Source organism: Xiphophorus couchianus, chromosome 8 (assembly GCF_001444195.1).
Source record: "Xiphophorus couchianus chromosome 8, X_couchianus-1.0, whole genome shotgun sequence".
In the NCBI taxonomy this organism is placed as follows: Eukaryota; Metazoa; Chordata; class Actinopteri; order Cyprinodontiformes; family Poeciliidae; genus Xiphophorus; species Xiphophorus couchianus.
This window is the reverse complement of record NC_040235.1, coordinates 8,408,102-8,433,228: the sequence shown is the minus strand read 5'-3', so window position 1 is coordinate 8,433,228 and position 25,127 is coordinate 8,408,102. Positions and strand designations below refer to the sequence as shown.

Genomic DNA, 25,127 nt, shown 5'->3' with positions numbered 1-25,127 from the left:
AAAGGAATCAATATTAAAAAGAAAAACAACTTAAGGGTAATGTTCTGCAGGTATTTCTCTTCAGAAAAAAGGTTCAATTTATATCATGCCAAAACTTGTGTCCACAACTGTTGATCGTACAGGTAGTGAGTGTTTTCATACTTGCTCTGGGTTCCTGTTTGCTGCCTCCTTGTTGTCGGCGCCTGATGCCCCTCAGCTGTGTGTCAGCATGGAAATGTCGGCCAATTCATTTGGGAGCACAAATATCATGGAACTGATCAATATGGTTATTATTGGCCGATCCCTCAGGGGAGACAGTTATTCCTGGTGCTTTAAGTGCACATTATAGGTGCCAAGAGTTGCCAAAGGAATAGCTTGATTTATATTAAATCTCATTATAATGCAAGAGCAAAGTCTGATAATACATCAGTGCAATTTATGAGGATTTAAAATTCCATATACTTTTGAATTCAAGGAGCTGGGTAAATAATTTTCAGTATTTAAACAAAACATAAAAATGTGTCATGCATTGGTGTTCATCATTGATGAGTCAATACTTTGAAGAATCAACTTCAGGTGCAGTTTGGGTGAACTTGGGGATTTCTCTACCAGCTACAGAAATACATTCTTGATTGATCTTCTATAGCTCAACTTCAGTCAGACTGGATGAAAATGTGAATATACTTTGATCTAAGACATTTTATTGCAGCTCTGGCTGGATGTTTAGGGTGACTGTCGTGTTGGAAGATGAACCCTAACCCCAGCCTTGAGGTTTTTTATGTAGCCTCCAGCAGGTTTTTCTCCAAGTTCGACCTCTGTTTTATATTTGTTTTCTTTCATAAAGCTCTCCTTGCCTGGCCTGTCAGTTTAGGTGAACATACAGTACATCTTTCAGTAGATTTGCAGTCCAACCATAAACTTTTCATTTTTAAATACTGGGTTGAACAGAGCTCTATGAGACATTCAAAAATATTCCAGTTATTTCACACATCTTTCCTGCCATTCTTTTTGCAAAACAAACTGGTAAAGTCAAGCAACTTTCATGCAAAACAGACACAAACACTCCAGTTCTCTTGGTGTGATGATAAACCTCTGTTGAGATCGGCACTGCTAACTCATCACTTTCGTCGTTGGCAGATTTCTTCTGAGTGCCACAAATCATCTGCTCTGCTAATTTCATTAAAGCAAATGTGCATCCTGTGTTTTTCCCCACATTAGACCAACGTGAGAGTGAATGAGAACAAATGTGCCTCTCGTGATCAGAGGACTCGTAAAGCTTAATTGAGTTGGGGTTCATAAAGGCTGTCGTTTTTTATGTTGCTTCTTAGTTGATCTATTTGTTATCATTATGATGATGAAATGTGGCGGCCATAAAGTAGAGCTGTGGAAAATAACAGGCAGGTTTTTTCCTGTCGTCTGCAGCAGCACTGCGTCTCCATGTAGCGCTAGCTCACTAAGTGTTATTTCCATTTAGTAAATGGCCTGATATATGTTGCCTGTCTTTTTGCCATGTTGTGTAATATTGATTTGCGCTAAAAGCTTGAATTGATCTCTTTCGAAGAAAGAAATGCAAACTCTGACGTTATGACTGCTGAGAAAATGAGGTTTTTTCATGTAAAGCATGTTCTGATTCGTTCCTCTCTCCCCTTGAAGAATTACATGATCCCGTTGAAGCACGTCTTGAGTTTGCAAGAAATGGAGGCTATTTTTGTCAACCTGGAGGTGAGTACGCGGTCAGGCGAAGAAAAATCTGAATTTACAGCATGTCTGCATGCCTCTGACAGGTGAATAATGGAGTGTGCAGCTGATTGACTGACATGGCATGTTATTGTTTCTGTACTCTACCCTGATACATAATTTATAGTTTCATATATAAAGCAAATATTCGTTTTCAAAACAGCACCAAAGGAAAACAGAAGATTTTTTTTTTCATACATTGTCGTCAGTGATGGATGTATGAGCTGGACTGAACGATGGAAAAATGTTGTTTTTTAGCAGTGGCTCAATATGCCAAGCAAAAGATTCTTAAAAGCAAAATTGTTACATTTTTTATCGAACCTGAATCAGCTTTTTTTTCTAGATTGTAGGTTTAGAAAACAGCTCATTGCTCATTGCTCCAAAGCACCTCCAACATGTTTGACTTTGTTCACATCTGGTAAAATTGTGCTTTTCATGCCAATTGTTAAATAGTCGTAAATCATCATTATTACAAATTAAGCTCATGATAGTTATACTCATTTCCACAGAAAATGTATATTAAAAAAAGCATCTGTGGTAACATTATGTCTGGAACACCAAACTTGGACATCAGTGTGGAAAACAATGTGCACCCAATGTAAAAATAGTAATAGCAAAGTCTCCAGCAAGAAGGAGGCATTCAGGAAAACTGTTGTTTGACTGAAATATATCTCGGAAATGTAACAAACCGGCATCTTACTCAGAGATATAAAAGTTCTCAGCCATGAACCCAGTGTAGGTGTAAAACATTATGGTGGTGAGTGTCGGATTGGGATAAAACTCAGGTTTTGCTCAGGTTCTGACCAGCATTTTTACTCTGATTAGCAAACCACGTAGTGATTGTGTTGGATCTGATCTTCAGTTGGAAAACTTAGCCTTCTGTATGATCTGCTTTTATCTGAGACATGTTGAGTCCTCAACCTCTCTGTTGCGTTGTGGAATTATTTTACATTTATTGCTTAGATCACTTTATATGTCGCAATTTTACTGAAAAAGCAGCATTTAATCTAGAAAAAGGTTAAAAATCAAGGACCACCATTCATTTTCCTTGTCTTTGCTGAACCTACAAGAACAGAGGTAAGGAAAACGTCTGATATTACCTTCTTCGCTACTGCTAAGACAATTTCCCTGTGCTTTTTTGTGATAATTAAAGTATATTTGGTGTTTGAACTATTAAAATAGGCAGTTCTAAGCAGTTTTAGAGGGAGTTATAGTGTTTTCTTTTTCTTTCTTAAACCCTCAAAGTCCACTGTATGTGTTTTGCCAATATGGCAATAGTAACATCAAATATTGATGTCCAATACTGTAGAACTCACTATAGATTCCTCTTTCTGCTTTTACATGTAATACAGATATGTCAACCTGTTCTGTTGTTTATTGTGTTGTTTTCCTAGGATATAATCCGGGTCCACTTTGCCCTTCTGCGAGCCATCGATCTGAACATGGTCAGCGGAGGAAGCGGTCTTGGAAAGATCTTCCTTGACTTCAAAGAAAGGTTGGTACCCTGTAATCCGCGCCAAGTGTTTGACCTCATGTCGCGTTCTTTTGTGCTCAGGACCCAGAGCGATGAAATCCAGTTACAACACAATGATAGAGGCCTTTTTCTATCCTTTCAACTCTATGAGACTGCATTAAGATGAGTATCCGAGACCAAACCGCCCATTGATGGGATTAGTACACAAAGAATAAGTCACTTAAAAATAAATAAATCAAGTTGTGTGCAAAAAAAGCTGAGCGAGCATGAAGCCAATTGTTTCTCTTTTCAGCAAAGGTTGACAAAGCAGCAGCACTTAGCCTGTCATTCATGTAAATCTTTTCTCTCTCTTATCACAATTTATTATTCTTTGCATAAATATTGTGCAGCTGTAACTAAACACACAAGTCTAGGACTAGTGAGAGAAATGGCTCATGATCTTTAACCAAAAAGAGAAATCCTACAACCACTAAAATCTGACGTCGCTCCATTTTTCTTTACAGTTTGTGTAGAAGGAAGTTGTGCTCATACAGTATCTTCTTTGTATGTTTTCTTGTCGTTTCCTTCAGTAGTTTTTGGTGCAGCACCACCACAGGTGAGGCAGTGAACAGGCTTTTCAAAAGGGTTTTGATAGTTTGACGCAGTGCAATGTCAATGTGAACTGCATCAACAAAAATGTAACAAATGTAGCAATTTTGGTCACTATTGAATCCTGTCTGCTTAACATTTTACGTCACTTTCTAGATAATGGAACCAAAATAAACAAAATTAATTTAAAAACCTGCTCTTCCTCATTTACGTATTAACTTGAAACACTGAGAATTTTTATTTCAGGGACAATTGCAAACTCTAAGAATAATCAGAATGCATCATTTGCTTCAAAAAGCAATTATGTCTCAATTATTTGATTTCTCTGTGAATGTGGGAAAACACAAGGTAAGTCTGAAGGAAACCTGGGGGTTTGTTGCAAACTGGGGATTTCTCTTTGATCTCCACCTTTCCCAGCTGAAGAGCAGCGTGTGGATAATTTGCACCCCTGACGGGACGGTGATTTGCCTCCCTGCTGCTCTGAGTGCAACGGCTTGGTTGGTAATGGTAATGATAGTGATGATGGGTTCTGGTTTCGGTCATGATTCTATACGCACCCACAGAAAACGGGAGCCTCCTCGAATAATGCGGCCATTACCGCAGGAATGAGTCACTCACTGCCGTGTGTGTGTGTGGGTGTGTGTGTCGGGGTGTTCTTACATACATAAGTACTAAAATACTTCTGTGAGCAGTGATCCTGATTTCTTGTTGCTTCCAGCCTGTAACTCATTATTCCTGAGATGTTTTCCCAGGTAATAAGCGCATTACATTTGTTTTTAAAAAGCTGTTCACTGTCCACTGATTCACTACAGCTTGAAACCAGACAGCCGTAAAGTTTCAACCAGATATCTATATTAGGGCTGCACTAACTATTATTTTAGCAATTAATTTTTCTGTCGATAAATCGATTAATTTGGGGGTGAGTGGGAATGGGCAAATTCTGCTAATTTTTTATTTAACCACTTAACCCTTTTTGTAGAATATTGGAGTTACATTAAAAGATGCAAATTAACACATCAGAAAGTAAATATTTTAATGCCTAACATTAATTTCCTTAGTGTACATGTGATCATTTATAGCAAATGATGCATCTGCAGCTAAAAAGCATTTTTGTATCGTCAACATGTGAAAACTTCAGACCTTTCCACTTGATTTAGCATCAGCACAGTGTAGCGCTAATTATTCTCTAATTATTTATTTTATAACTAGAGAATAATTAGATTACAAAGGAGACTTAATAGTCTGTTTTATTTTTTTAACAGAGTTTGAACTAGGTAAAGTAATTTTGTTTTCTTAAAATAAATTTTTGGAAAAAGAAGTTTTTTTTTTCTTTTTTCTTAAATGCAAAGTGTATATATATTTGTACAATTTTGAGTGTGATGCTCCTTTAGCAAATGGCAATTTTGGAGTTTGTGTACTCTAGTTAACTATTAATTCATTACTAAATTAGTTGATGATTATTTCAGTAATTGATTCATCGTGATTAATCTGATTAATAATATCTGTCCTGATTCATCCATATATATGTAATCTATGGACATTATGAATGTTCATTACTGTGGCCAAACAGTGACAAATAAAGATTATTAGAGGTCTCAAATACACCAGACACTGAAAACATACCTGACTACCGAGTGCAGTGAATATTGAGTGTTTTGTTCAAAGTATCATACTCACATGCAGTCTTTGCTGAAATTAGAAGTTTCAAGCAACCAAACATTTCCTCTCTATTCATAAACTAATGTGCTGATGACACGCCGGTCATTGTTCCCGTTTACCTTTCAGTGACATTCTCTGAAATGTGACGCAGGGTTATTTTAAGAAAATGATTCATTTGATTTGCAGATGCTCTCCATCCTGGTCTTTCACCACTTACAGGTGATTGACATGCGTACCTTCCTCATTTCAAGCCGCCGGTGCATCTTGCGTCTCCGTGGTGATAAACAGCCGTAACCGAGGGGATTTGAACCGGCAAAGCTCTCCTCCGGCACCTCGGCGGGTTTCCTGAGGACGGGGTCTGGCATAATTAATTTGGTTATCTGTGCTTGTAAGTCTCTGTGACCTTTACAACAATGTGCTTGTATCTTTTTTCCTCGTGTTGGTGCAAAAGATGAAAAGGCCTTTTTGTGTGCTTGTCATTGAACCGGCAGCCATGCTGAAAATGTCACCGGTTTATCTTCCCAGCTTTTAAACAGCCAGACTGAGGCGGAATGGAAAAGTGCACTCAGAGGAAGCTCCATAAACTAAATGGGCATCTAAATAGCCTCTTGTTGATATACTCATTTGCAACATTCCAGAACTCATTTCCGGAGTAATCTGGCTCACAGATATGCAGGCGGGGGCCTAATCATAGTGGCTCTGTGAGCCTCTTTAAAGAGGGCCTTTGCTCTACGTTCTCCACCATTTGCTGTTTGCTGGGAAGGCTGAGTGGAGGTGAGGGGGTCCCAGTGCCATGTGTCTCTGAATATTAGCTGCTTCCACAGCTTGTCACTTCTGGTTTGCTCACAGAATTCCTCCGTCGCCTGACTCAGCTTGCTGTTCTGCTAGGGTGAGGGCGGATGCCCAGGGCACAGTTACCCCGAAATTGTGTTTCTGGTGGAATAACGTGCGCAGCAGCTTTCTCGTCATGGAAGAGACGCACACAGCAGGAGGAAGAGGAGAAGTTTTAACTGCTTCTGCAAAGCCCAAAGGAAAACTCCCAACATTTCTGTTTTCTGCAGACCGATATTGCCAGCTGGACAGCTATAGGACTTCTAACGGCACTTGTGAACATTTGGCAACTGAATTTATGACCAAAACTTTGGCTTTATTTTCTTCCCTAAACACAAAGCCTCTCATTATCTTTTAATTCTTTTATATAATTCCTGCCTGGTTACTGGCTACTTTCAATTCAGTGAAGAAGATGATAAACATTTGTTCAAATATATAAGAAAAGCACATAAAAGCTGCAGCACCACACACTATATTTTCTTGTAACCTTTTAAAGTCATCTTGATCGATAGTGAACCTGAATTTCTGAAGCTCTTTAAACTTTCATTTATTTAACTGAGCAGCTTTTTTCTGTAGAATGTGCTTAACAAAAATGAGAAAGGTGTGCAAGAAAAACTACATCTACAGCAGATGAAATTTTTTTTAAGAACCTGTAAGAGCCAGTATGAATCCGATAAGGAGTTGACTCGTAACCTGAAAGATGCACCATCATTAACCCTTTAAGACCTACGTTCAAATCTCTGCCTGGATAATTTTGCTTGCTTTAATTTTACGCAGTTCTTTAAATGTTTTGAGAGTAAATATATCTGCCCATTTATCCATAACAGCTGGAACTTTCAGTATCTAAAAAGTTATTTTTGCAATTTACTGTCTGACATATTTAGTCAGACCTTCATGATGTTCTTAGAAAGCAAAGTTTTCCTTCTTGTCCACAATCATTTTATTACAATATATAGACACACTTTTCCTTCTTTTTGAGATGACATTATAAGATTCATAGAGGTTTTATATTTGTTGTGATCTAGTTAAAGTCCATATCTTCTAATCTACTGAAATGCATGGAAGATATGAACTAATCTGGGTGTATTTCCAATAGCTGTGTCTGACCTTGTTTGCTAAATTGTGTGTTGGCATAACGCTGGTTTCTTCCTTGATTTTAATGTCTAATCAGCCATAGGTCAGAGTCAAGTGTCTTAACAAGCAAAAATCAAACATCTGATAAAATAAGCTCATCTTCCGACCTGAAAACGAGCAGGAAAGCTTTATTCAAAAAGAGCATCTTAAAAGGTAGCAACAACGTCTGACTATTGTAAAGAAAATGTACAGCAAGAAGAGTTACACCAATATTTTCTGCAAAAGGGAGCAGCACTCTACTTCTCTATCATCTCTTAGTATTTTCAATTATATAAAAGTGATTTTTTTATTATTATTTCTAACTCAGGATTTGCTCTGAATTCTGTTTTTATTTCCTTTCCAAGCTGCCCTTTCCACTCACCATTAGTGCTTTTGTTAAACTGACTCGTTAAAGAAAAACAAGAGGACAAAGCGTGAGACGACAGACTGCGTTCTTCTCTGAATTCCCTGTATAATTATTTTCTATTTAAGCAGGTATTGAACTCAAACTATTAGAAGCCCAGAAGAAAAGCATACAATAAGTTTCTTGTGGCTTGTAAACAGCTGCCCACAGCTGCAAAAGCAATAAATCAATTAAATGAGCTGCAAATCAAAAACTGTGACAATGGGCTCCTTTGAAGAGAGCTGAATGAGAACAAGAATTAAACTCACATTTTGAGCATGATGCTGCTTCCAACTTCACTGCTTCACCTCCAGTAATGTTTTTTGTTGTCGTATTTTTGATGCAATCTGCTGGGAAAATCTATTCACCGCTTATAGATTTACTTTCTTTGACAAAGTAAAAGGTTTCAGATCAAGATTTTTCACGTTTTAATGTCAGTGAACAGCAATAAAATTCTAAATGCATTTTTTATTAAGAGAAACCAATTAAGTTATCTTTGAAATTAAAATTGATGATCTGAAACATTTAGGTGTGACATAAAAAACAAAATTTGAAGAAATACGTTAGAGGGCTGACTTCAAACGTCTTAAAATAAGACCTTCATGTCCCATTATGTCCTGATCATTCATTCTATAATTTCTATCTTTGGTCTGAGCAACATTTCATGCTCCATCTGCTGTCTTATAGCCGGTCAAGGCCGCCCATTAATCTCAATTACAGTTCCACCGGAGCCAGAGCTGAGGGAGCGTAGATCCAGTCCTAATCGAGATCTTATTGGATCCTCTTGATCATATTTCAATAAACTTTTCGGAGAGAAGTTTGGATTCATTTTGGGGAATCTCGTAGTTCAGGACTCTACCTTTGGCAGCCTGGTCCCATTTTGCAGCCTGAACATTTTAGGAAGATTTCCAGCGTGAAATTATTCATGTGGACATGCTTTCACATCAATAATGGAGATTCGTGAGTTTGCACTTTTGTGCTTTGGGAGCAGCCATGAAATCACACTGCAGTCTAATTTTAACCACAAACATTTTGAAATAAATCTTCCAGCATGTTTATTGTAAATTATTAAAGCGCATCTTAAAAACAAATTGGGTCATGACATCATAACAGGAGTAGCATGATTAATATTGTGGGTCTTAGAGAAATAATACACTGATCTTATCTTGCATATAAAACATGTGGGCAAAGGAAATGAAAAAACTAACAAAAAAACAGACGAACATCCTGAGTTCATCTCAGTTCATAACTGTTTTAGAATAGAATACTGTTGAAAAACTATTATTACCCTAATCAATTCCTTTGAATGAACTGTAGCTAAAACATTTCTATTTTTTCTATTTAAGACTTTATTTAAAGTTTTGTCTCAGAAGCCATTTTGTTTAACCACCAGACTGGGTGAGAAGTTTGTCTTTTCATCACACGTAGTGAGGAGGATGGCAAATGGTTCACTTTTAAGGAATTACAAATGTAAATAAGTGAAGTTTGCTGAATTAAACTGAGGCTAAGTTTGAACTTTTCTGCTACAAAAAATCCTGTTTGCTTATTGAAAAGCACAACAGATTGAAAAGGCATTTATTTATTCCAGAGAAAATTCCTGGGAGCTTTTAGATCTCATGGCATCATGAGATATTTGATATTCAAGATCATTTCAAGCAGGAATCTGGTGGTTTCTTCCTGAAAAACAGCTAATGAGGCATTATAGATCCTGGCCAAATCAACAGTAATGCTTCATCAAACCCAAAATAAGTCTTACATAGATTGATTTTGCAGCTAAATCTTTTAGAATACCTTTAGGCTGAGGTGAAAAGAACAGAAAATGAGTGTTTTTACATGATAATTTGGTCGATTCTACCGTTACATTTTCATCTGCTTCAGTTTGCTTTCCCACCTCTAAACTAAACCGTTTGAAAAAGCTGTTCCCCTCCTCGCCTGTGGTTGCGCTGCACTACAAACTACTGAAAGAAATTACCTCTCAGGAAAACATGAACGCAACTTTCTGCTTCTCAAAATGTAAGCAAAAATTCAAGTGGTGTCAGATTTTAGCGCTTGTATTTGGTAAGACACTACAAGCCATTTGTCTGTCGTACTAGACTCACGTTTTTGGTTGTATTTACCCAGAATAACTCATTTCTGCTTGCATCTACATATTCATTCGAACCGCACTAGGTTTCATTTAACCAAAATGAGACCTAGATTTTTAGGTGGAGTTCGCTTTTAGTTTCGATTGCACATTCACTTCTCCACAAATGTATTGGACTTCCCAGGCAAACGAGCTGGAGTTCGATTAAAGCGGACTAGACACGGCTTGTGTGAATGCGTCCCATGAGAGAGAGAGAGACCAGGACTCTGAGCGATCCCTGTGTGCAGCGACCTTGTGAAACTTTTAAACTGCATATTTCCCAACAGTTTCAACAAATTTGTCCACATCTGTAAGGTAAAAATAGTAAAAATGAAGCGCATGGCATACAGAATTTTGCAGCTATGCCTCCAGTTTGCAGATATCTTGCTCTCGGGTATCTACGAAGAGCTTGATTAGACACTAGAATGCCAGTGCTCATCTCCAACTCACCCTTCTCAAGATTCAGTTTGAGAGCCTTTCCAGCTCTGTTGAAGGGGCGAGGGGTGGAGTATCGCGCCAGCCGTGCCAACGACCTACTTCCAATGTGTGCCACGTGTAACAGCGTCCTCCAGGCAAGATGACTTTGAACTCACTCCCAGCTGAACCATCCCAGATCTGTGTCAGTGTCCCATTGTAGCATCTAATGAAGCACCGCTTGGAACGACGGGATATTTTTCCTCTCACACTGATAACAGGAAATATGCCTTTCATTAGAGCTCTGTGATTACAATTTGTTGGCAGTAAGATGCCACCCTGACGAACACTGCCTCGAGTTCAGCCTGCTTTACTTTTCTAATCAGAACACATTTATTCACACAATCATTTATCTGCCCCCCCTGTGGTGGTAAACGTCTCTTAAACTGACCTCTGGAACTGTGTTATTAATCTTAAAACGAATGTGCGGCACACAGCCTGGAGGCCGGGAATCACAGAGCAGTTCAGAGCTAATTATGGAGTCAGACAGTGATCTCTCTTTTATCTCTGATATTGTATCTTAAACATTTCAGACATTCCAAAGAGCCGCATTAGTTCTTATTAAGCCTCATATTGTAGCTCAAGCATGCAAATTCAGTCTCAGAGGACGGCCGCAGAGATCTCAGTCACAATCTCGTCTGTTTCAAGTGATGTTTCAATTTGCGTCAGATTGAGATGAATATTGCATTAGGCTATTTATAGATTCGATTTTTCAGTTTAATTAAAAATGTGACGGTGAGGGCAGAACAGAAAACCCCAACCTGGCGTGCCTGCCTGGACACGAGGCCTTAAAGTTAACGCACATTTGTTTTGTACTTATAGATGTTGAAATATTTCTTAGTTTTCATGGTAAAGATATTCAGAAAGTCTTAAAATTTAATTAGCTTCCATTACAGAAGCATTATTTCATGCTGGAAAATATTCAAAATTAAAAAGTTATTAATCTGGAATTATGATCAATTATATAGAAAAGTAAAGGTTCTGTGTTTTTTTTGTCAGAGGAAATTTGTTATAAATTATTATTTGGAATGTAATTTAGATAATTTAGCACATAACTCTGATCATAAGATGGCAGTAAAAAGTCTTAAAATGTGCTCCTTGGTATGTGCTGAATATTCATCAACAGGCATTAAGAGTATAAATCCATCACTTATGTCATTGTTTTTGGTGAATTTTGTCAACAATCAGGTTCAGCCCCCTGGTGACCAATGTCTGTGTTTATTTGGTCTTATGTTTGGGATTGGTTCTAGTTCCGGCCCTAGAGATGTTTTCATGACATAACTAAACATTTGAATGCCGCTCTTTTCTACAGTCCTCTTAACAGAATTTTGGAGAATTTATTTTTCTGGCCTTCTTTTCCAACTCATTTTATGTGTGGGACCAGTATAAAATGCCCTGTGGCCATAGGCTAAAATAAATTACCCTCTGTGTCACATCATGTATTTACCTGAGGGAAAAAGGGAAACTCCAATCCATTTTTAGGGTACAAAAGTTGTATCCTCAACAAATGTGCTCAAATTAGAGGTTGTGATTGTTTTACTGCAATAAAGGAATAATATTTCTGTGAGTTTGTATAAATTTTTGACAGGGATGCCAATATATTTGTCTGTTCGTATACTGAGTGATAACATACTAATGGATTAAACTGGAATAATGTGAACCTCCACTCACATTTTTGTGTTTTATTCAAATTAAATTGTACAAAGATAGTAGTACCACATTATATTCTGTGATCAAATTAAAGGACTGACCATCTTTATGTACTAGGAGGGAGAATTCATTTGTGGAACTTTCTAAAACAGCAATTCGGGATCAAATTATTTCCTTTTTCCTGCCGTTTGCACAGAGCCTGCTTATAATAGGAAGCATCTTAGCGAGGAATTACCAAACCCAGGCTGTGTTAAAACTCACCTGTTATCAGGCTGGTTCAGAGTGAGAGCAAAGGGACAAAAAAAGAGAGAGAGAGAGATCTGAGTCTTGCTAATGCTTAAAGAAATCAGTCAGTATGTTAGCTTTCTTTTGGTTCTTGGATATGGTTGTGCTCTATTGCTATTTATGGTGTAAGAAGGGGTCCCTCAGGAGAAAATGTTGGGAGCCTCAAAGGTAAAGGAACTATGAGTATTCACATGAATTAATTTCCCCCACTTTACTGTCCGTCCCACTCTAAGATTCATGCATATTGTGTGTGTCTGTGTGAGTTCTGTGTCCACTTCATGTGAACAGAACTGACAGGAAGGTCAAACACACATGCACCTCACTTCCTTTAACGTGTCCTTTTCCCGTTGAATCCTGAAAGGATGATGAGGCGTGACAGTTTGGATTAATGCAAAGATTTGTTCCCGCCTCAGGTTGCTGATCTACGGTCAGTACTGCAGCCACATGGAGAACGCCCAGAAGACACTGGATGAGCTAATAGCAACACGGGAGGATGTGAAAATTAAAGTGGAGGTAAGCTACTTTTATTAGTTCAGTATTAACTATGCAGACTTTTGTTTAAAGAAATTACAATAAACTTGCAGGTGGGATTCAGTTCATTTGACTGATTATGAATGCAAATAATTAAGTTATGAACTGATTGTGTTTTAAAAATAAAGATTTATTTTACATCAGAGTATTAGATTACATTAATGAAAAAACACAAAACAAAGAGAAAAACAAACAGAAAATATTGTGTTTTATGGAATTAATATTATTAACGGTGTGTGTGTGAGAGTGTACACGCAATGATGGGGAGAAAAGAAAAGGTGTGCAGTGATTTTATTTGTATTGTCTGTTGAATGCAGAAAGTAAGGATTGCTGCATACAGCTTCAAAGTTAATGTCAAATTATTACTTTTTTATGGCCAATATATATATATATATATATATATATATTTTAGAAGAAAGATTTTCACTTTTTCGCAAACTGAGTATTTACAAACTTCACTACTTTTGTTTTTATTGTTCCAATCAGCTTTGCGTCTGGCTGCTATAATGAGTGTTCAGATGAAATGCAATTGGCTGCAAAGTTAATGAAAATGAACTAAATCACAAAAACCTAATTTGCACTTAGCTCGCCGTAAAATGACCTGCTAGCATGGTTGCAGTGAGCTCAGGGAAAAATGTTAACAATGCCGGTGAAGATGGTGATTGAAGTAGATGAGCAGAGTGGCTTCCTTAAAATGGAGTGGAGTCATTCTTCTGTCTGCTGTTACCTTTAAGAAAGCTTGCTGTCATTATTAATTTGGTGTTCACAGGCCAAAATGTTACTGCTAGTGGAATTTCACCCTGATTAACCATTTATCCAAACATCAAGAGCTTCATTTGTTGTGAGGAACGGCTTAGTGTCCAAGAAGGTTCAGGGCGTCTCCGAAGAGTTTGCTAAGTAGTGGCAGATTCTAGTTGTTATGTATGAGGCTTTTGGATCCTGGAATGGTGTCAAAGAAAGTGGAAAATGAGAAACTTTTCATTTAAGAACAACAAAAAAAGGGATCTGGAGAGGGCTGAGGTTATTTCCTCAGATGACGATGCTTCCTTTGGACTGTCTTGGATAGGAAAAGAAAAAAAAACTTTCCAGAGAACCAGACATAACTCTGCAAAAACACAAAATCTTACCAAGTAAATTTGGTCTAGTTTCTCGTGCAAATATCTTAGTACACTTTAAATAGGACAAACTAACTTAAGAGAGTTGCTTAAGGCTTGTCGAGCTATATAGGCTTGTTTTAAGTCAATTATTCCTTCATGTTGATGAAAAAGTATTAGTTCTGTTGGCAGATAAATTTACTTAAAACACAGGAAAAATGTCTTGTTATAAGTTAAATAATCTGCCAATGGAATAAGAACTTTTTCATCAATATTAAGGAATTATTGACTTATCAAGCCTCTATAGCTTGCTAAAATGTTACTTGTAAGTTAGTTTATCTTATTTCAAGTTTGTTAAGATATTTGTACTAGAAACTAGACCAAAATTACTTGGTAAGATTTTGTGTTTTTGCTGTGATAAGCCATAAATCCCGTGTCATGTGACAGTGGACAATCCTGGGAACTTTTATGTGTAGATGTGGAGAATTTTTGTTGCTTTAAAAAATGTGATCAAAATATCCTCCAAGACCAACTTTCCCCAACAATAGAGGAGCAAATCAGTGTTGAGGAAACCTTTTTCCAGCTCAGTTTTGGGCCCCAAATCCTAACTACTGGAAACCTACCGACACTTAGTATAAACTTCATTTATTCCCTAATAAAATCGGTTTAAACTTGTAAAGTCTGCATTGCTTATTTTGAGTCTGCCAAAGTGAGATCTAACAAAAAGATCTGAGAACACTGACTCATTAGAGCTTGAGAAAAACTGCTTTCGAGTGTTGGCACGAACTACAGAATGTGAATGAGTGTCATTTCTTGTGCAGAGCTGTTGTGTAATAGTTGCATCAGCAGTCTGTGAGCAGCGAAGGGGCTCTGGGTGCCATTGACGGCGTAATGGGGTGATCACAGTCTGAGAGCGTCTCAGATTGGGCCAGCTTTGTAGCGCCCTAAGTCAGCTTCTGAAGGTCTCTTTAAATACCTTGTTGGCAGGGAGCGATAAGCTTAGGTGGAAATAAGCTTCCCCACAAACCGCTGTGAGGGAACAACAGCGGCTCCGTCGGCTGATGATGCAGAGTTAATCTGAATGTTTTCATTATTTGGAGGAATTTCTTTGTCAGCACGCAGACCAGTTGGGCTCAATTTCTGCCATTGAGAGAACAGAATAATAAAAATAAAAAAAACACCTCACTGTTGTTACTGGAATGCAGCAATAAATTATTTAACAATGCTTGTGGAAAAATGAACAATTCTCTGTTATGCAACATGTGATGAGGAGGATGATGATGATGACTGCCTTGCTGTTCATGTTGTTCCTGCAGGAATGCACCATGAAGGTGCAGGAGGGCAAGTTCAAGCTGCAGGATCTCTTGGTGGTTCCCATGCAGAGGGTGCTGAAGTATCACCTACTACTGAAGGTAAGGAGCTTCCTCCTGACCAGCATCATTCTCCGTTTTACACAACTTAATCTCATTTGAAGAGTGAGTTGACAGATCGCCTTTAAACGCCCTACAGTTCTGTTATTTTCTCTTCCATTGGACTTTAATGTATCTCTTTGAAGACGGAGCTGATGAAAATCTTCACAGTTTCTATTTCGTCCTTTAAATATCAAGCTGTCAATGTTTGTGTCAAGCGCAGTCCTGAAAAGTTTGAAGCCTCCTAGTGGAGGAAAGCAGCAGTCGTCAGATTGGAGTAAAGCTGAAACGTCCCAGTATCACTTTAAAAAAGAAAACAAGTGAATTTATTAAAGCATCAGAAGTTGGCAAAAATAAATAGAGCTCATTGTGTCAACTGCTATAAATATGTTTCAGTTTAACATGTTGATTATTAAGTTATAATTTTCTTTACCGTTTCTTCTGGTTCTTATCAAAGAAAGAAACTAAACAAACACAGTTTTAACCCATTTCATAGTCAATCATTCATAAAATTGTAAAGAGGATTCCCATACGATGCATTACAAAACATTTTGTCATGTTCAATCTGCAAATTCTGTTCTTTTTATTAGTGTTTTCTGCAATAGAACAGCACAGAATAGCACCCACTGTCGAGGTGGTAAAATATATGTATTTATTTTTAACAAATAAAGATCGTTAAATTGTAGCCTGCGTTTGTTTTTAGCCCACTGAGTCAAAGGTTTGTAGTCTACGTCACTTGCAGCACTCTGCAAACGGGACTTCTATATTTTCTTTCTTCTTGCTACTCTTCAACAATTGAAAAATTTGTGGAATGCACAACTAAGACTCATCTCGTTAGCAGATTCTCCAGATTTACTATTGATCATTTTCTCTTCATTTTCCCTTTTTAAATGCTTTTCCTTGCCACCCTGCTGACTCCCCATTGGTTACTGAGGTCATGGGTAATCAACAGGATGAAATATTTACATTTCAAATTAAAAGCATGCAAATAAAACACAAGGACAAGTACACAGGTTCATCATGTGACACAATGCTTAATGTTAGTTTGCTTAATGAAATCCCAATAAAATCCTTCGAAGTTTGTGCTTAGTGTGATTACTTTTTTGCTGTTACTATTAAATATCTGGTGTTTATTTATAAAACAAGTGGATCACTGTAATATTTCCCATGATTAATTCACCCTCATCTTCCAAATCACTCAGCAAATAAGTTACTTGACTGCAAGTCGACTGTGGACGCTGCGACTTTTCTGTTTGCTGGTATCGAACTGCTGCAGGAGCTACAACAAGCCTCCCAGGTCAAATCAGCCGTGCGCTAATCAGATTAAACACACCCCATTTCGTCGCCTCCCGCAACTTTGCAGGAGAGCATTGGTGCGCGCTGCGCCCTGAGGGCCTGTCACACTGACAGGTCCTGTTTTTGTGTGGAGGGGCTCTTACGCAGGTCTAATCACGCCTGAGGGCATCACTTCACTTACTGTTGCATAGATATCATCGCAGCAGAGTTCACCGTTTGTTCGTGGTGTGAATAGATCCTTTATGCGCTCAGAATGAAGAGAAATCAACATCTCAGATGTCCTTGAGCAGCGATTGATTTTGTTGATTTTAATCCCAACTTTGAACTGAAAGAAGGTCATGATTACAAGCTTTCTTTAAACAAATGTACCTTGTGCAGAAATAATCAACTCTTTGAAAACCTTTGCAAGAAAAGCGTCAGTGTTTTGAAAAACATCGATAGCTAGTTTGTTTTTGTGGTTTCTTTTCTTCATAATGTATTATAATTAGGGAATTGGTTTAGTGCCACCATAATAAAGCATGTAGTTAGCCTTTCTGGTTATGAAAATATATGTTTTTTGCTGCTATTGCATTCACCTGTTCATCATTTCTGCAGTAACTACAGGTTAGACACTGACAGGTTTTTCTCTTGCACATGTTACCCAAGAGAGATGAAGTGCAGAAAAGCATGTTACTGTAAGCTAGTGGCTGATTATTTTTAGATATTTAGCATCAGAAGCCTTACCCATCATCCTCTGTGAAGCTTATGTATGTAGGCTGCAGCACAGGGGAATCCCTGAACAGCCCCATTTACCATGTGTCACTTCAAAACTTCATTTTGTCTCATGTGAAATCAGACATTGAGGAACAAAAATGGGTGAACATGCGTTGTGTTGTAGCCTGTAAACTAACAGAATCTGACAACCTCACTATATTGCTTGGAAAGACTGAGTTAGTCGCTTTTAATGTTTTATTTACAAGCATTTCTCTGTGTGATAACAAAGAAATGTCTCATTTTAGTGAAGCAAGCATTTAAAGTAACATTTTCCAGCTGAACAGATGAGACGGCACTCTTGTAGTGAGCATCAGCTGGCATTTTTCACATCAATTTTGTACATTAATGAAAAATACAACTTTTTTGCTGTGTTGTGGTTTTAGTGCACAGGAGAATTTCAGTCAGTTACAACATCAACAAAAAGTTGATTGGTGCAAGTAATTCAATCCAAAAAGTGAAACTTAGAGACACATTTCACACAGTGACATTTTTCAAACATTTCTCTTTGATCATTTTTTATTATTGTGGGTTACAGCTGATAAAAAATCTAGTTTTCTTTAGATAATTTGAATATTATACATTGCATCATATATTATGTATTGCTATGCTATGACATTTAGCAACACGAGGGAAAACCTCAGATAGGAGGATAAGTTACAAAATGATTGGTAAATAAAGAAGCTGTTCTATTATTGCATAATTGAGTGGAAGGAAAAAATGTGGTAGAGTCACCACACACCAGTGTTTGATATTATTACCCTGAAGCAAGATGAAGCCTGTCCTCCCTAGTAACAGCTTGGAATAGGGATTACTTTAAGAGTGTAGAGTATGAAATGACCACACTTTGACATCTTGCTGAAATATCCACCAAACCACAAAGAACAGCAGCAATGATCACGGTACTCAGTGTCCTGTTATCTCACATCAGTGTTTTATTTCTCAAATGGGCTGCAGGTCTGTTCAGCTGCATCTAGGCACATTATCTTGTTCTGTTGTTCATAATGACTTGATAAAAAATGAGCCGTGGGGATTATGAAGGTGCCCCGAATTCATAAATTGCTTGTTTATTAGTGTTTACACCTGATTTCACATGGCTCTGATAAGGTTTAATATGCTGCTGTGAAACTGAGAAAAATGTGTTATCATAAGAAATGAAGCTCTTGTTTTCATGAAATCATAAACAGTATTTTCTCAGAGTGGCTCTTCAACACTGTTCAGGTTCATTATTGATTTTGTGATGCATTTTGTGAAGAATGCATCTGGAAAGATCTGGTTCACTTTAACAAAACATACAGTAAGGACAGGAAGTATATAGAAATCGATTTTTATTTCTAATATTGTTAACCTGCCCTGCTACCTAGATACAGTATGTTAGCACCTTCAACCCATCAGTGGCACCATGGGTTGCCACATGACTAGTTTGCAGAAAATGCCAAATCTTCCTACTATATTAAAAAAAAAAAAATGCCCGAGAAAGGAAAAAAATTACTTTTGACACCTTAAACCGTGATAAATTTGTGTAGCAATCTCATCTCATTTGTAACTTGCTAGCTAAATAAAGCTAGTTAATTAGCTAGTAAAACTGGAAACGTTCTCAGTATGGTAGTGAATGGCTGAAGTGGGCATAGTTTACCCTGTTGCCAGCTTAGCGACTTTATTGATGTTGCTGTGCATAGAGTTATTTACTAGCCTTTACATAAATGCTACATGTGTTCTTAGAGTAGAGAGCAACTACTCTTCTGTTTTAGTAAACCTGAACTAGTCTTAGATAAGATTCAGTAATAATTAATAACTTTTCGTTGCAGGAACTTTTGAGTCACTCGACTGACCGACCTGAGAGGCAACAACTTAAAGAGGCACTGGCTGCTATGGAGGTTGTTTTTCTTTTAAATCAAGCCTAAAAATGTGGTGGTTTTTTTTTTACGAGTTTTCTTTCATTAATAATAACTGGAGCGTTGATAATTCCAGTTTGGACTACTAGAATGTATTACCTCTCCTTATTTTGCCACTGTAATGTAATGTACCTTTTTAGTTTATTGTGTTATATGTTTATTATGTAAATTACTTTCAATTGCGTTGCAGCTGAAATGTGCTGTACAAATAAACTTGACTTTTTTTACATGCACATTTGTTTATATGCAGCCATTTGAATAGTGTGCTCAAGTTTTTATTTAACTTGAGCATTGTGTCTCTAATCATCCCCTTTTAGGACTTGGCCATGTACATCAACGAAGTCAAGAGAGACAACGAGACCCTGAAAAAAATCTGTGAATTCCAAAGTTCAATAGAAAATCTTGTAAGTGTCTCCACTGCCACTTCTTTGTGCTGTAGAAATCATCTGCTAATGATTATTTCTCATCTAAATACCTGGAAAATGTACATAATTAATTATCTTCTACTATATAAGATGGGCTTGTGGAGCTTCTTTCACTTGTTTGGAATATGAATGCGGTGAAAAGCGGAAATAAAATGTTGCTTGGTAGATCTCCACGCGAAACTAATGTCCAATCGAACCTTAAACATATATCCATAATTACCAGTAAAGCCCCGTTTCTGAGTGATAAAGCATCAGATTGCCACCCTGTGTCTCTATAATCTAAGCAGCAGGTGAAACTGGAGGAGTACGGCAGGCCAAAGATAGACGGAGAGCTGAAGGTGTCCTCCATCGTCAACAGAACTAAACAAGACCGGTGAGTTTCAGTTTGGTCCCAAAGGGTCAGCAGGACTGAACTGATGCACTGAGCTCAGTACTAACATTATAGCAATTGTGCAACAGCTGGGTAGTAAATATGTAACAATTTCTGAACTTTTATGTGATTAATTCGATGCAATAAAGTTTTAGTAAACTTGCAATAAGATGCTGGCAATAGAGTTATTGTTTAGTAGTAAATATGTGCTAAAGTAATGGTATATAATTACCAAAAATAATGTATATGTCATTATCTGTAAGTTGCACTGTGTAATAAGATATCAACAACAGAGTAACCGCCTTAATATTATTAGATATTATGAAATTAGCAAAACAATGACATGTTATCAATTTTACATAAGATAAAAGTCTAATTACATTTATATTTTTGCAATTAAACTATTATTACAATCAAATAATTTCATTTTTTACAATTTTATCACAAACTGTCATCTCCAGTTAGTTTCATATCCTTTTAATAACTCAGCATAGTGACGTTATGTCTTTTGTATCTTACCAAGAACCCATTCATCCCCGTCTGATTACTGAGGTGCCACAACTTTCTGTTTGCAGCTACATTTTCCTTTTTGACAAAGTGGTGATTGTTTGCAAGAGAAAAGGCTACAGCTACGAGCTGAAAGAGATTATTGAACTCCAGTTGTACAAAATGTCAGACGACCCCATGAACAACAGAGACATGAAAAAGGTAAGAAACCAATTTAGTTTTTGTTTTGCTTTGAAATCGGACCGAGCAGAGCTATTTGTTCCACAGTTTAATCTCCGCGGCGATGGCGCCGCTAGCGCACATGATCAAACAGCCTGTATAATCATTACAAATGGTGTCCTTGAGCCAAAGGAGCTTGTTGATGATAATTTCAGATACGTATGAGTAATGCATTGAAGTGCCGATCGTGCGTTGTGCTCGTCCATGCTTGAACAATCATGTAAATGCAATGAAGGTCATTTAGGATTCATGGAGACAGTGCATTGTGCCACCGGTCTAACATTGCTTTCTTTTGGTTTGGATCTGCATGTCTCTGTCCATGTTTGCATGTGTAACCGGGTCTTTCTCTGGTGTCTTTCTTTTTTGCATGCCTACCAGTCAAGTGGAAAAATGGTAAGCCCAAGCGACCCCCCTTTTATTTAACTCATCTTCACATGAAGGCCTATTTTTAGAAGTGTTGTTCTTTGGGTGTCATGCTGTGATTGCACATGTAGCTCTCTGCTCTGTGACTGGCTCTGCAGCTTTTTTTTGCTCAGATGCATCGCTAAAGCATGCAAGGGATTTTTATTTTCCCTCCACATCTCCGAACCGACTGCGATCACGCACAAAGCACATAAAGTTTACAAAAATTTGCTTTCATCACTAGCTTTTTTTTTTTTTGTCCATCTCTGTTTGCCACTAACATCCACATATCTCTCTTCCATCTCCCATACGCTCACTTTTTCTCTCTAGTGGTCTTATGGTTTCTACCTGATCCACCTGCAAGGGAAGCAGGGCTTCCAGTTCTTTTGTAAAACGGAAGAAAACAAGAGGAAGTGGATGGAGCAGTTTGAGATGGCCATGTAAGTATGATTGCACAAAGGAAATCAGTGCTACCTGAAGTAATGGGATTTGAATTGCAGCGCGTTGCTTTACTGGAAATTCAGTTGAGTAAATTGTTTTTACGTTAAATAGACATTTAACGTATGATTGTCTATTTAGCATAGAAAATCACGCTATGTTGCGTGCTGCTATTATTAGCAGCACGCAACATAGCTTAAAACTTTTAAGCCATCAGAATCAGGTTTCTCTTTAAGAAGCAATGTGCTGTTTAGAAGGAAAACCATTTTCAATTAGTTTTCACTCCACGCCATTGTTTTTAATTTTTAGTAGGCATAAGGCATGGTGGCAAAAACATAAAACTGCTGCTTTGCAAGTTACTCAACAGGTTGTTGCTAGGTAACCAATGTGTGAGTGAGTGAGTTGATGTTACATCCTTGCTTAACTGACCGTGAGCCACAAAAGTCTTTCCTCTACCTACATCCCCCAGAATGCTGTGTGGTTCTGGATCTGAGTTCAGTAAATACTCTACATAATGAATATTCTGTCAGGTGTATTTTATATTGATCGGTATCATGTGTATATTGTGATATATATTGTTATTAATCTGTTGTCCATCCCAACCCGACTGCGATTGCATTCTTGTTAGAATCTGCCTTGGCTGATCACTTTATTTTACAAGAAACTATTTACTGTTCAGGTCCAACATCAAGCCTGAGAGAGCAACCGCCAACCAGCACAACTTCCAAATGCACACCTTTGATAAGAACACCAACTGCAGAGCCTGCAAGATGCTCCTAAGGTAAGACTTTTATTTCAGGGCATTTGCAGTGGGGGGTTAGTGACCAGAACTGTCTGGAAATCCCTCTTTAATCCTTAGACTCCATCTGAAAATACCCTTACCTACCATTTTAATAGTTCAAACACCAACTTTACCATAAAACGCATAAATGTTGGAACCATCTTACCACTTAGGCAGCACTATGTCTATATCTAGATATTTTCAACTTCTCAATCTGAATTTTCTTTCAGAAATTTTAGATATAGCCACAATTGTTCAGCAAATCTACTAATGCTGAACGAGTTTCTTTTACTGGAATTTTATCTTTTGGACAAGTGCAAAATTGTGAAGTGGAATTGAAAATTTAAAATAGTTTCCAACATTTCTTTTCACTAAAAGAAGTGTCTTGTATCTTAGTATTCATTGCCCTTTACTCTGCTACCTTTAAATCTATGGCAACCAACTGTAGACAGAGGTCACCTGAAAAATAGGGAGTGTAATTAAATCTCAATCTAAATCCAGCTGTTCTGTGAAGACCTCAGTGGTTTGTTATGCCTTGTTTCCACAGGTTGGGTTGGTGCGGTACGTTATTTATGGCTCAGCGTATTCAATCAGATTCTCACCGGCTTATAGTGGCCTTTTAGTAGTGCGATGACAAACGTGTCGTTTTCCTACAGTTTCATACTTTACATATCAAATACTGGTAAAACACATAGAAGTTTTGGGATGTAGTATGACAAATTTGAAAAGTATCAAAGTTTATTGATAGTTTTATGAAGTGCAGCACATGTATTTGACATATCAAGTTGTCTCTTAGAGATAAAGGAGCAAAAAGAAAGAAAACTGAAGTAAAGTAGCTACTTACGTCTTCAGCTAATTTCCTTCAAACCCACCAAACTTGGCTGTAAGACTAAAGCAAATAAACTAAATTAAATCAATTGGTGAGTGGATGAAAATGCTAAAATACTCCAACTTTAGAGTGAGAACACTCTTTGCTGATGGATATTTTTAAACATCCCAACTGTAAGCCCAAAACCGAGCTTCCTCGCCGCTGTTGTGGATCACCACTCTCACCTCCATCCCAGTAAGCCGGATCAGCGCCGCTCTGTGTATTGACCCGCACATTTTCCCGGCCTTCGTTGACCTGAATTCACAGAGCCTTCGGAGGCAGGAACCAGCCATCTAGATGCTAATTAGTGCTGCATCTCCCGATGGATCCTGTCGTGATTTATGGGAGTCGGTATTCGGCGCGGCAGCATTGCTATGCATGCAGTGTTTACGGTGGACATTACAGGAACACCTCCGGACCACCTGGGTCAAAACAAAACCGGTGGGCTTTATGATTTTAAAGAATAACACAGCAGGAAACGCTGAGAAAGCAGCCATATTTCTGGAAGAACAAGCAGTTGGACTCTAACGCTGGAGGTTAATGTTCGTCTGAGACACTTCCTGTTTGCATTACAGCTCTGAAAGTTTGTGTTTGTGTGTTTCCTCCAGGGGCATCTTCTATCAGGGCTACTACTGCTCTCGCTGTGGAACAGGAGCTCACAAAGAGTGTCTGGAAGTGATCACCATCTGTAAAATCAGTAGGTGTTTTCTTTCTCAGCGCATCTGTAATTCACTTTAAGTTTATGGAGTTAAGAGGCGCTCTTTGGGAACATTCTGACAAAAAGTGTGTGGCAAGTGGTAACGTTAATGGTCTGTACGATGACAGTCAACGGTCTAAATCACAGCTCCTTTCCCATGGGAATATCTGTAAAAAGCCTGAATGTATCTTTTATTGCAGTGGCAGCATCTTAGGACAGCACTTATAACGTTTTACAGGGTCAGAGTAAACAAGCACATGGATCTATACTAGTCCTACTGTGTTTTCTGAAGTATTTAGATCTGGGGACAGATATGACCATCAGTCAGTGTTAGCTTTGTGTCTGGTGTAGCATTTCTGTATTGATTTTGTTGCATGTTTTGGTTTATCATCCTGCTATAAGATCAAAGGATGACCAATAATCAGTTTTCTGTTCCATCATTTAAAACAGGATGTTATGCTTTTACAACAAGACTTCTGGAATAAAAACACAGGCCCACAGCACCACAGCTCCTCCACTATGCTTACCAGTGAGCATGAGGAGCTTTTCCACATATTCATCTTTTGTTTTATGAGAGTTTGATGCTGAGAAGTTCAGTCCAGGTTTTATAAGAACAAAACAAATTATTCCAAAGTCCAACTGGAGTTTAGCAAAATCCAATTGTTTATGTTTGTGATGGTAGACCAGAAAATCCTATATTTTCTTTACATCGTAGTAGCACCACTATTGATACCATGCTAAAGTTCCCGGGGCATTTGGAAGATAAGACAGCCCCACAGCATCGCAAATCCTCCTCTTTACTTAAAAGTGGGAATTTTAGACGTTTTTCCTCATATTCACAGTTTCATTCACATCAAATCCATCTAGGGTATGTTTTCTTTTTATGAAAACCTTAGTTTCACTATGACTTTAATTTCATTTCATTCCATTTTGTGTTCAATTTAAGGGACAAATGTCCAGAATCAATAGATAACAAACACTAAAACATTTGTAGCCTAAGTTAATTAGCATTGTCAGTCCACAGAGGGGTTTCTAAATAAAACCAGACAAATTATATATTTTAACAGCTTAAAATAGAAACAGAAAACAATAACCACAGATTCCAAATGGCAATAAAATTACTAAATTTA

General features: G+C 37.7%; 1 protein-coding gene across 12 annotated transcripts in view; it reads left to right on the top strand.

Moving 5' to 3' along the window:
* The window catches only part of vav2 (vav 2 guanine nucleotide exchange factor), a 204,796-nt gene that overhangs the window by 164,245 nt on the left and 15,424 nt on the right, over nt 1-25,127 (top strand). For 5 of the 12 annotated variants that reach the window (XM_028025411.1, XM_028025410.1, XM_028025413.1 and 2 more), the window contains 12 exons: nt 1,633-1,701; nt 3,111-3,211; nt 12,729-12,828; nt 15,257-15,352; nt 19,204-19,272; nt 19,608-19,694; nt 20,000-20,088; nt 20,661-20,793; nt 21,190-21,204; nt 21,544-21,653; nt 22,331-22,432; nt 23,909-23,997. In XM_028025411.1, the coding sequence (XP_027881212.1) occupies nt 1,633-1,701; nt 3,111-3,211; nt 12,729-12,828; nt 15,257-15,352; nt 19,204-19,272; nt 19,608-19,694; nt 20,000-20,088; nt 20,661-20,793; nt 21,190-21,204; nt 21,544-21,653; nt 22,331-22,432; nt 23,909-23,997 (1,060 nt within the window). The remainder of the gene's footprint in view (nt 1-1,632; nt 1,702-3,110; nt 3,212-12,728; nt 12,829-15,256; nt 15,353-19,203; nt 19,273-19,607; nt 19,695-19,999; nt 20,089-20,660; nt 20,794-21,189; nt 21,205-21,543; nt 21,654-22,330; nt 22,433-23,908; nt 23,998-25,127) is intronic. The other 7 variants (XM_028025417.1, XM_028025421.1, XM_028025418.1 and 4 more) reach the window with 3 other exon arrangements.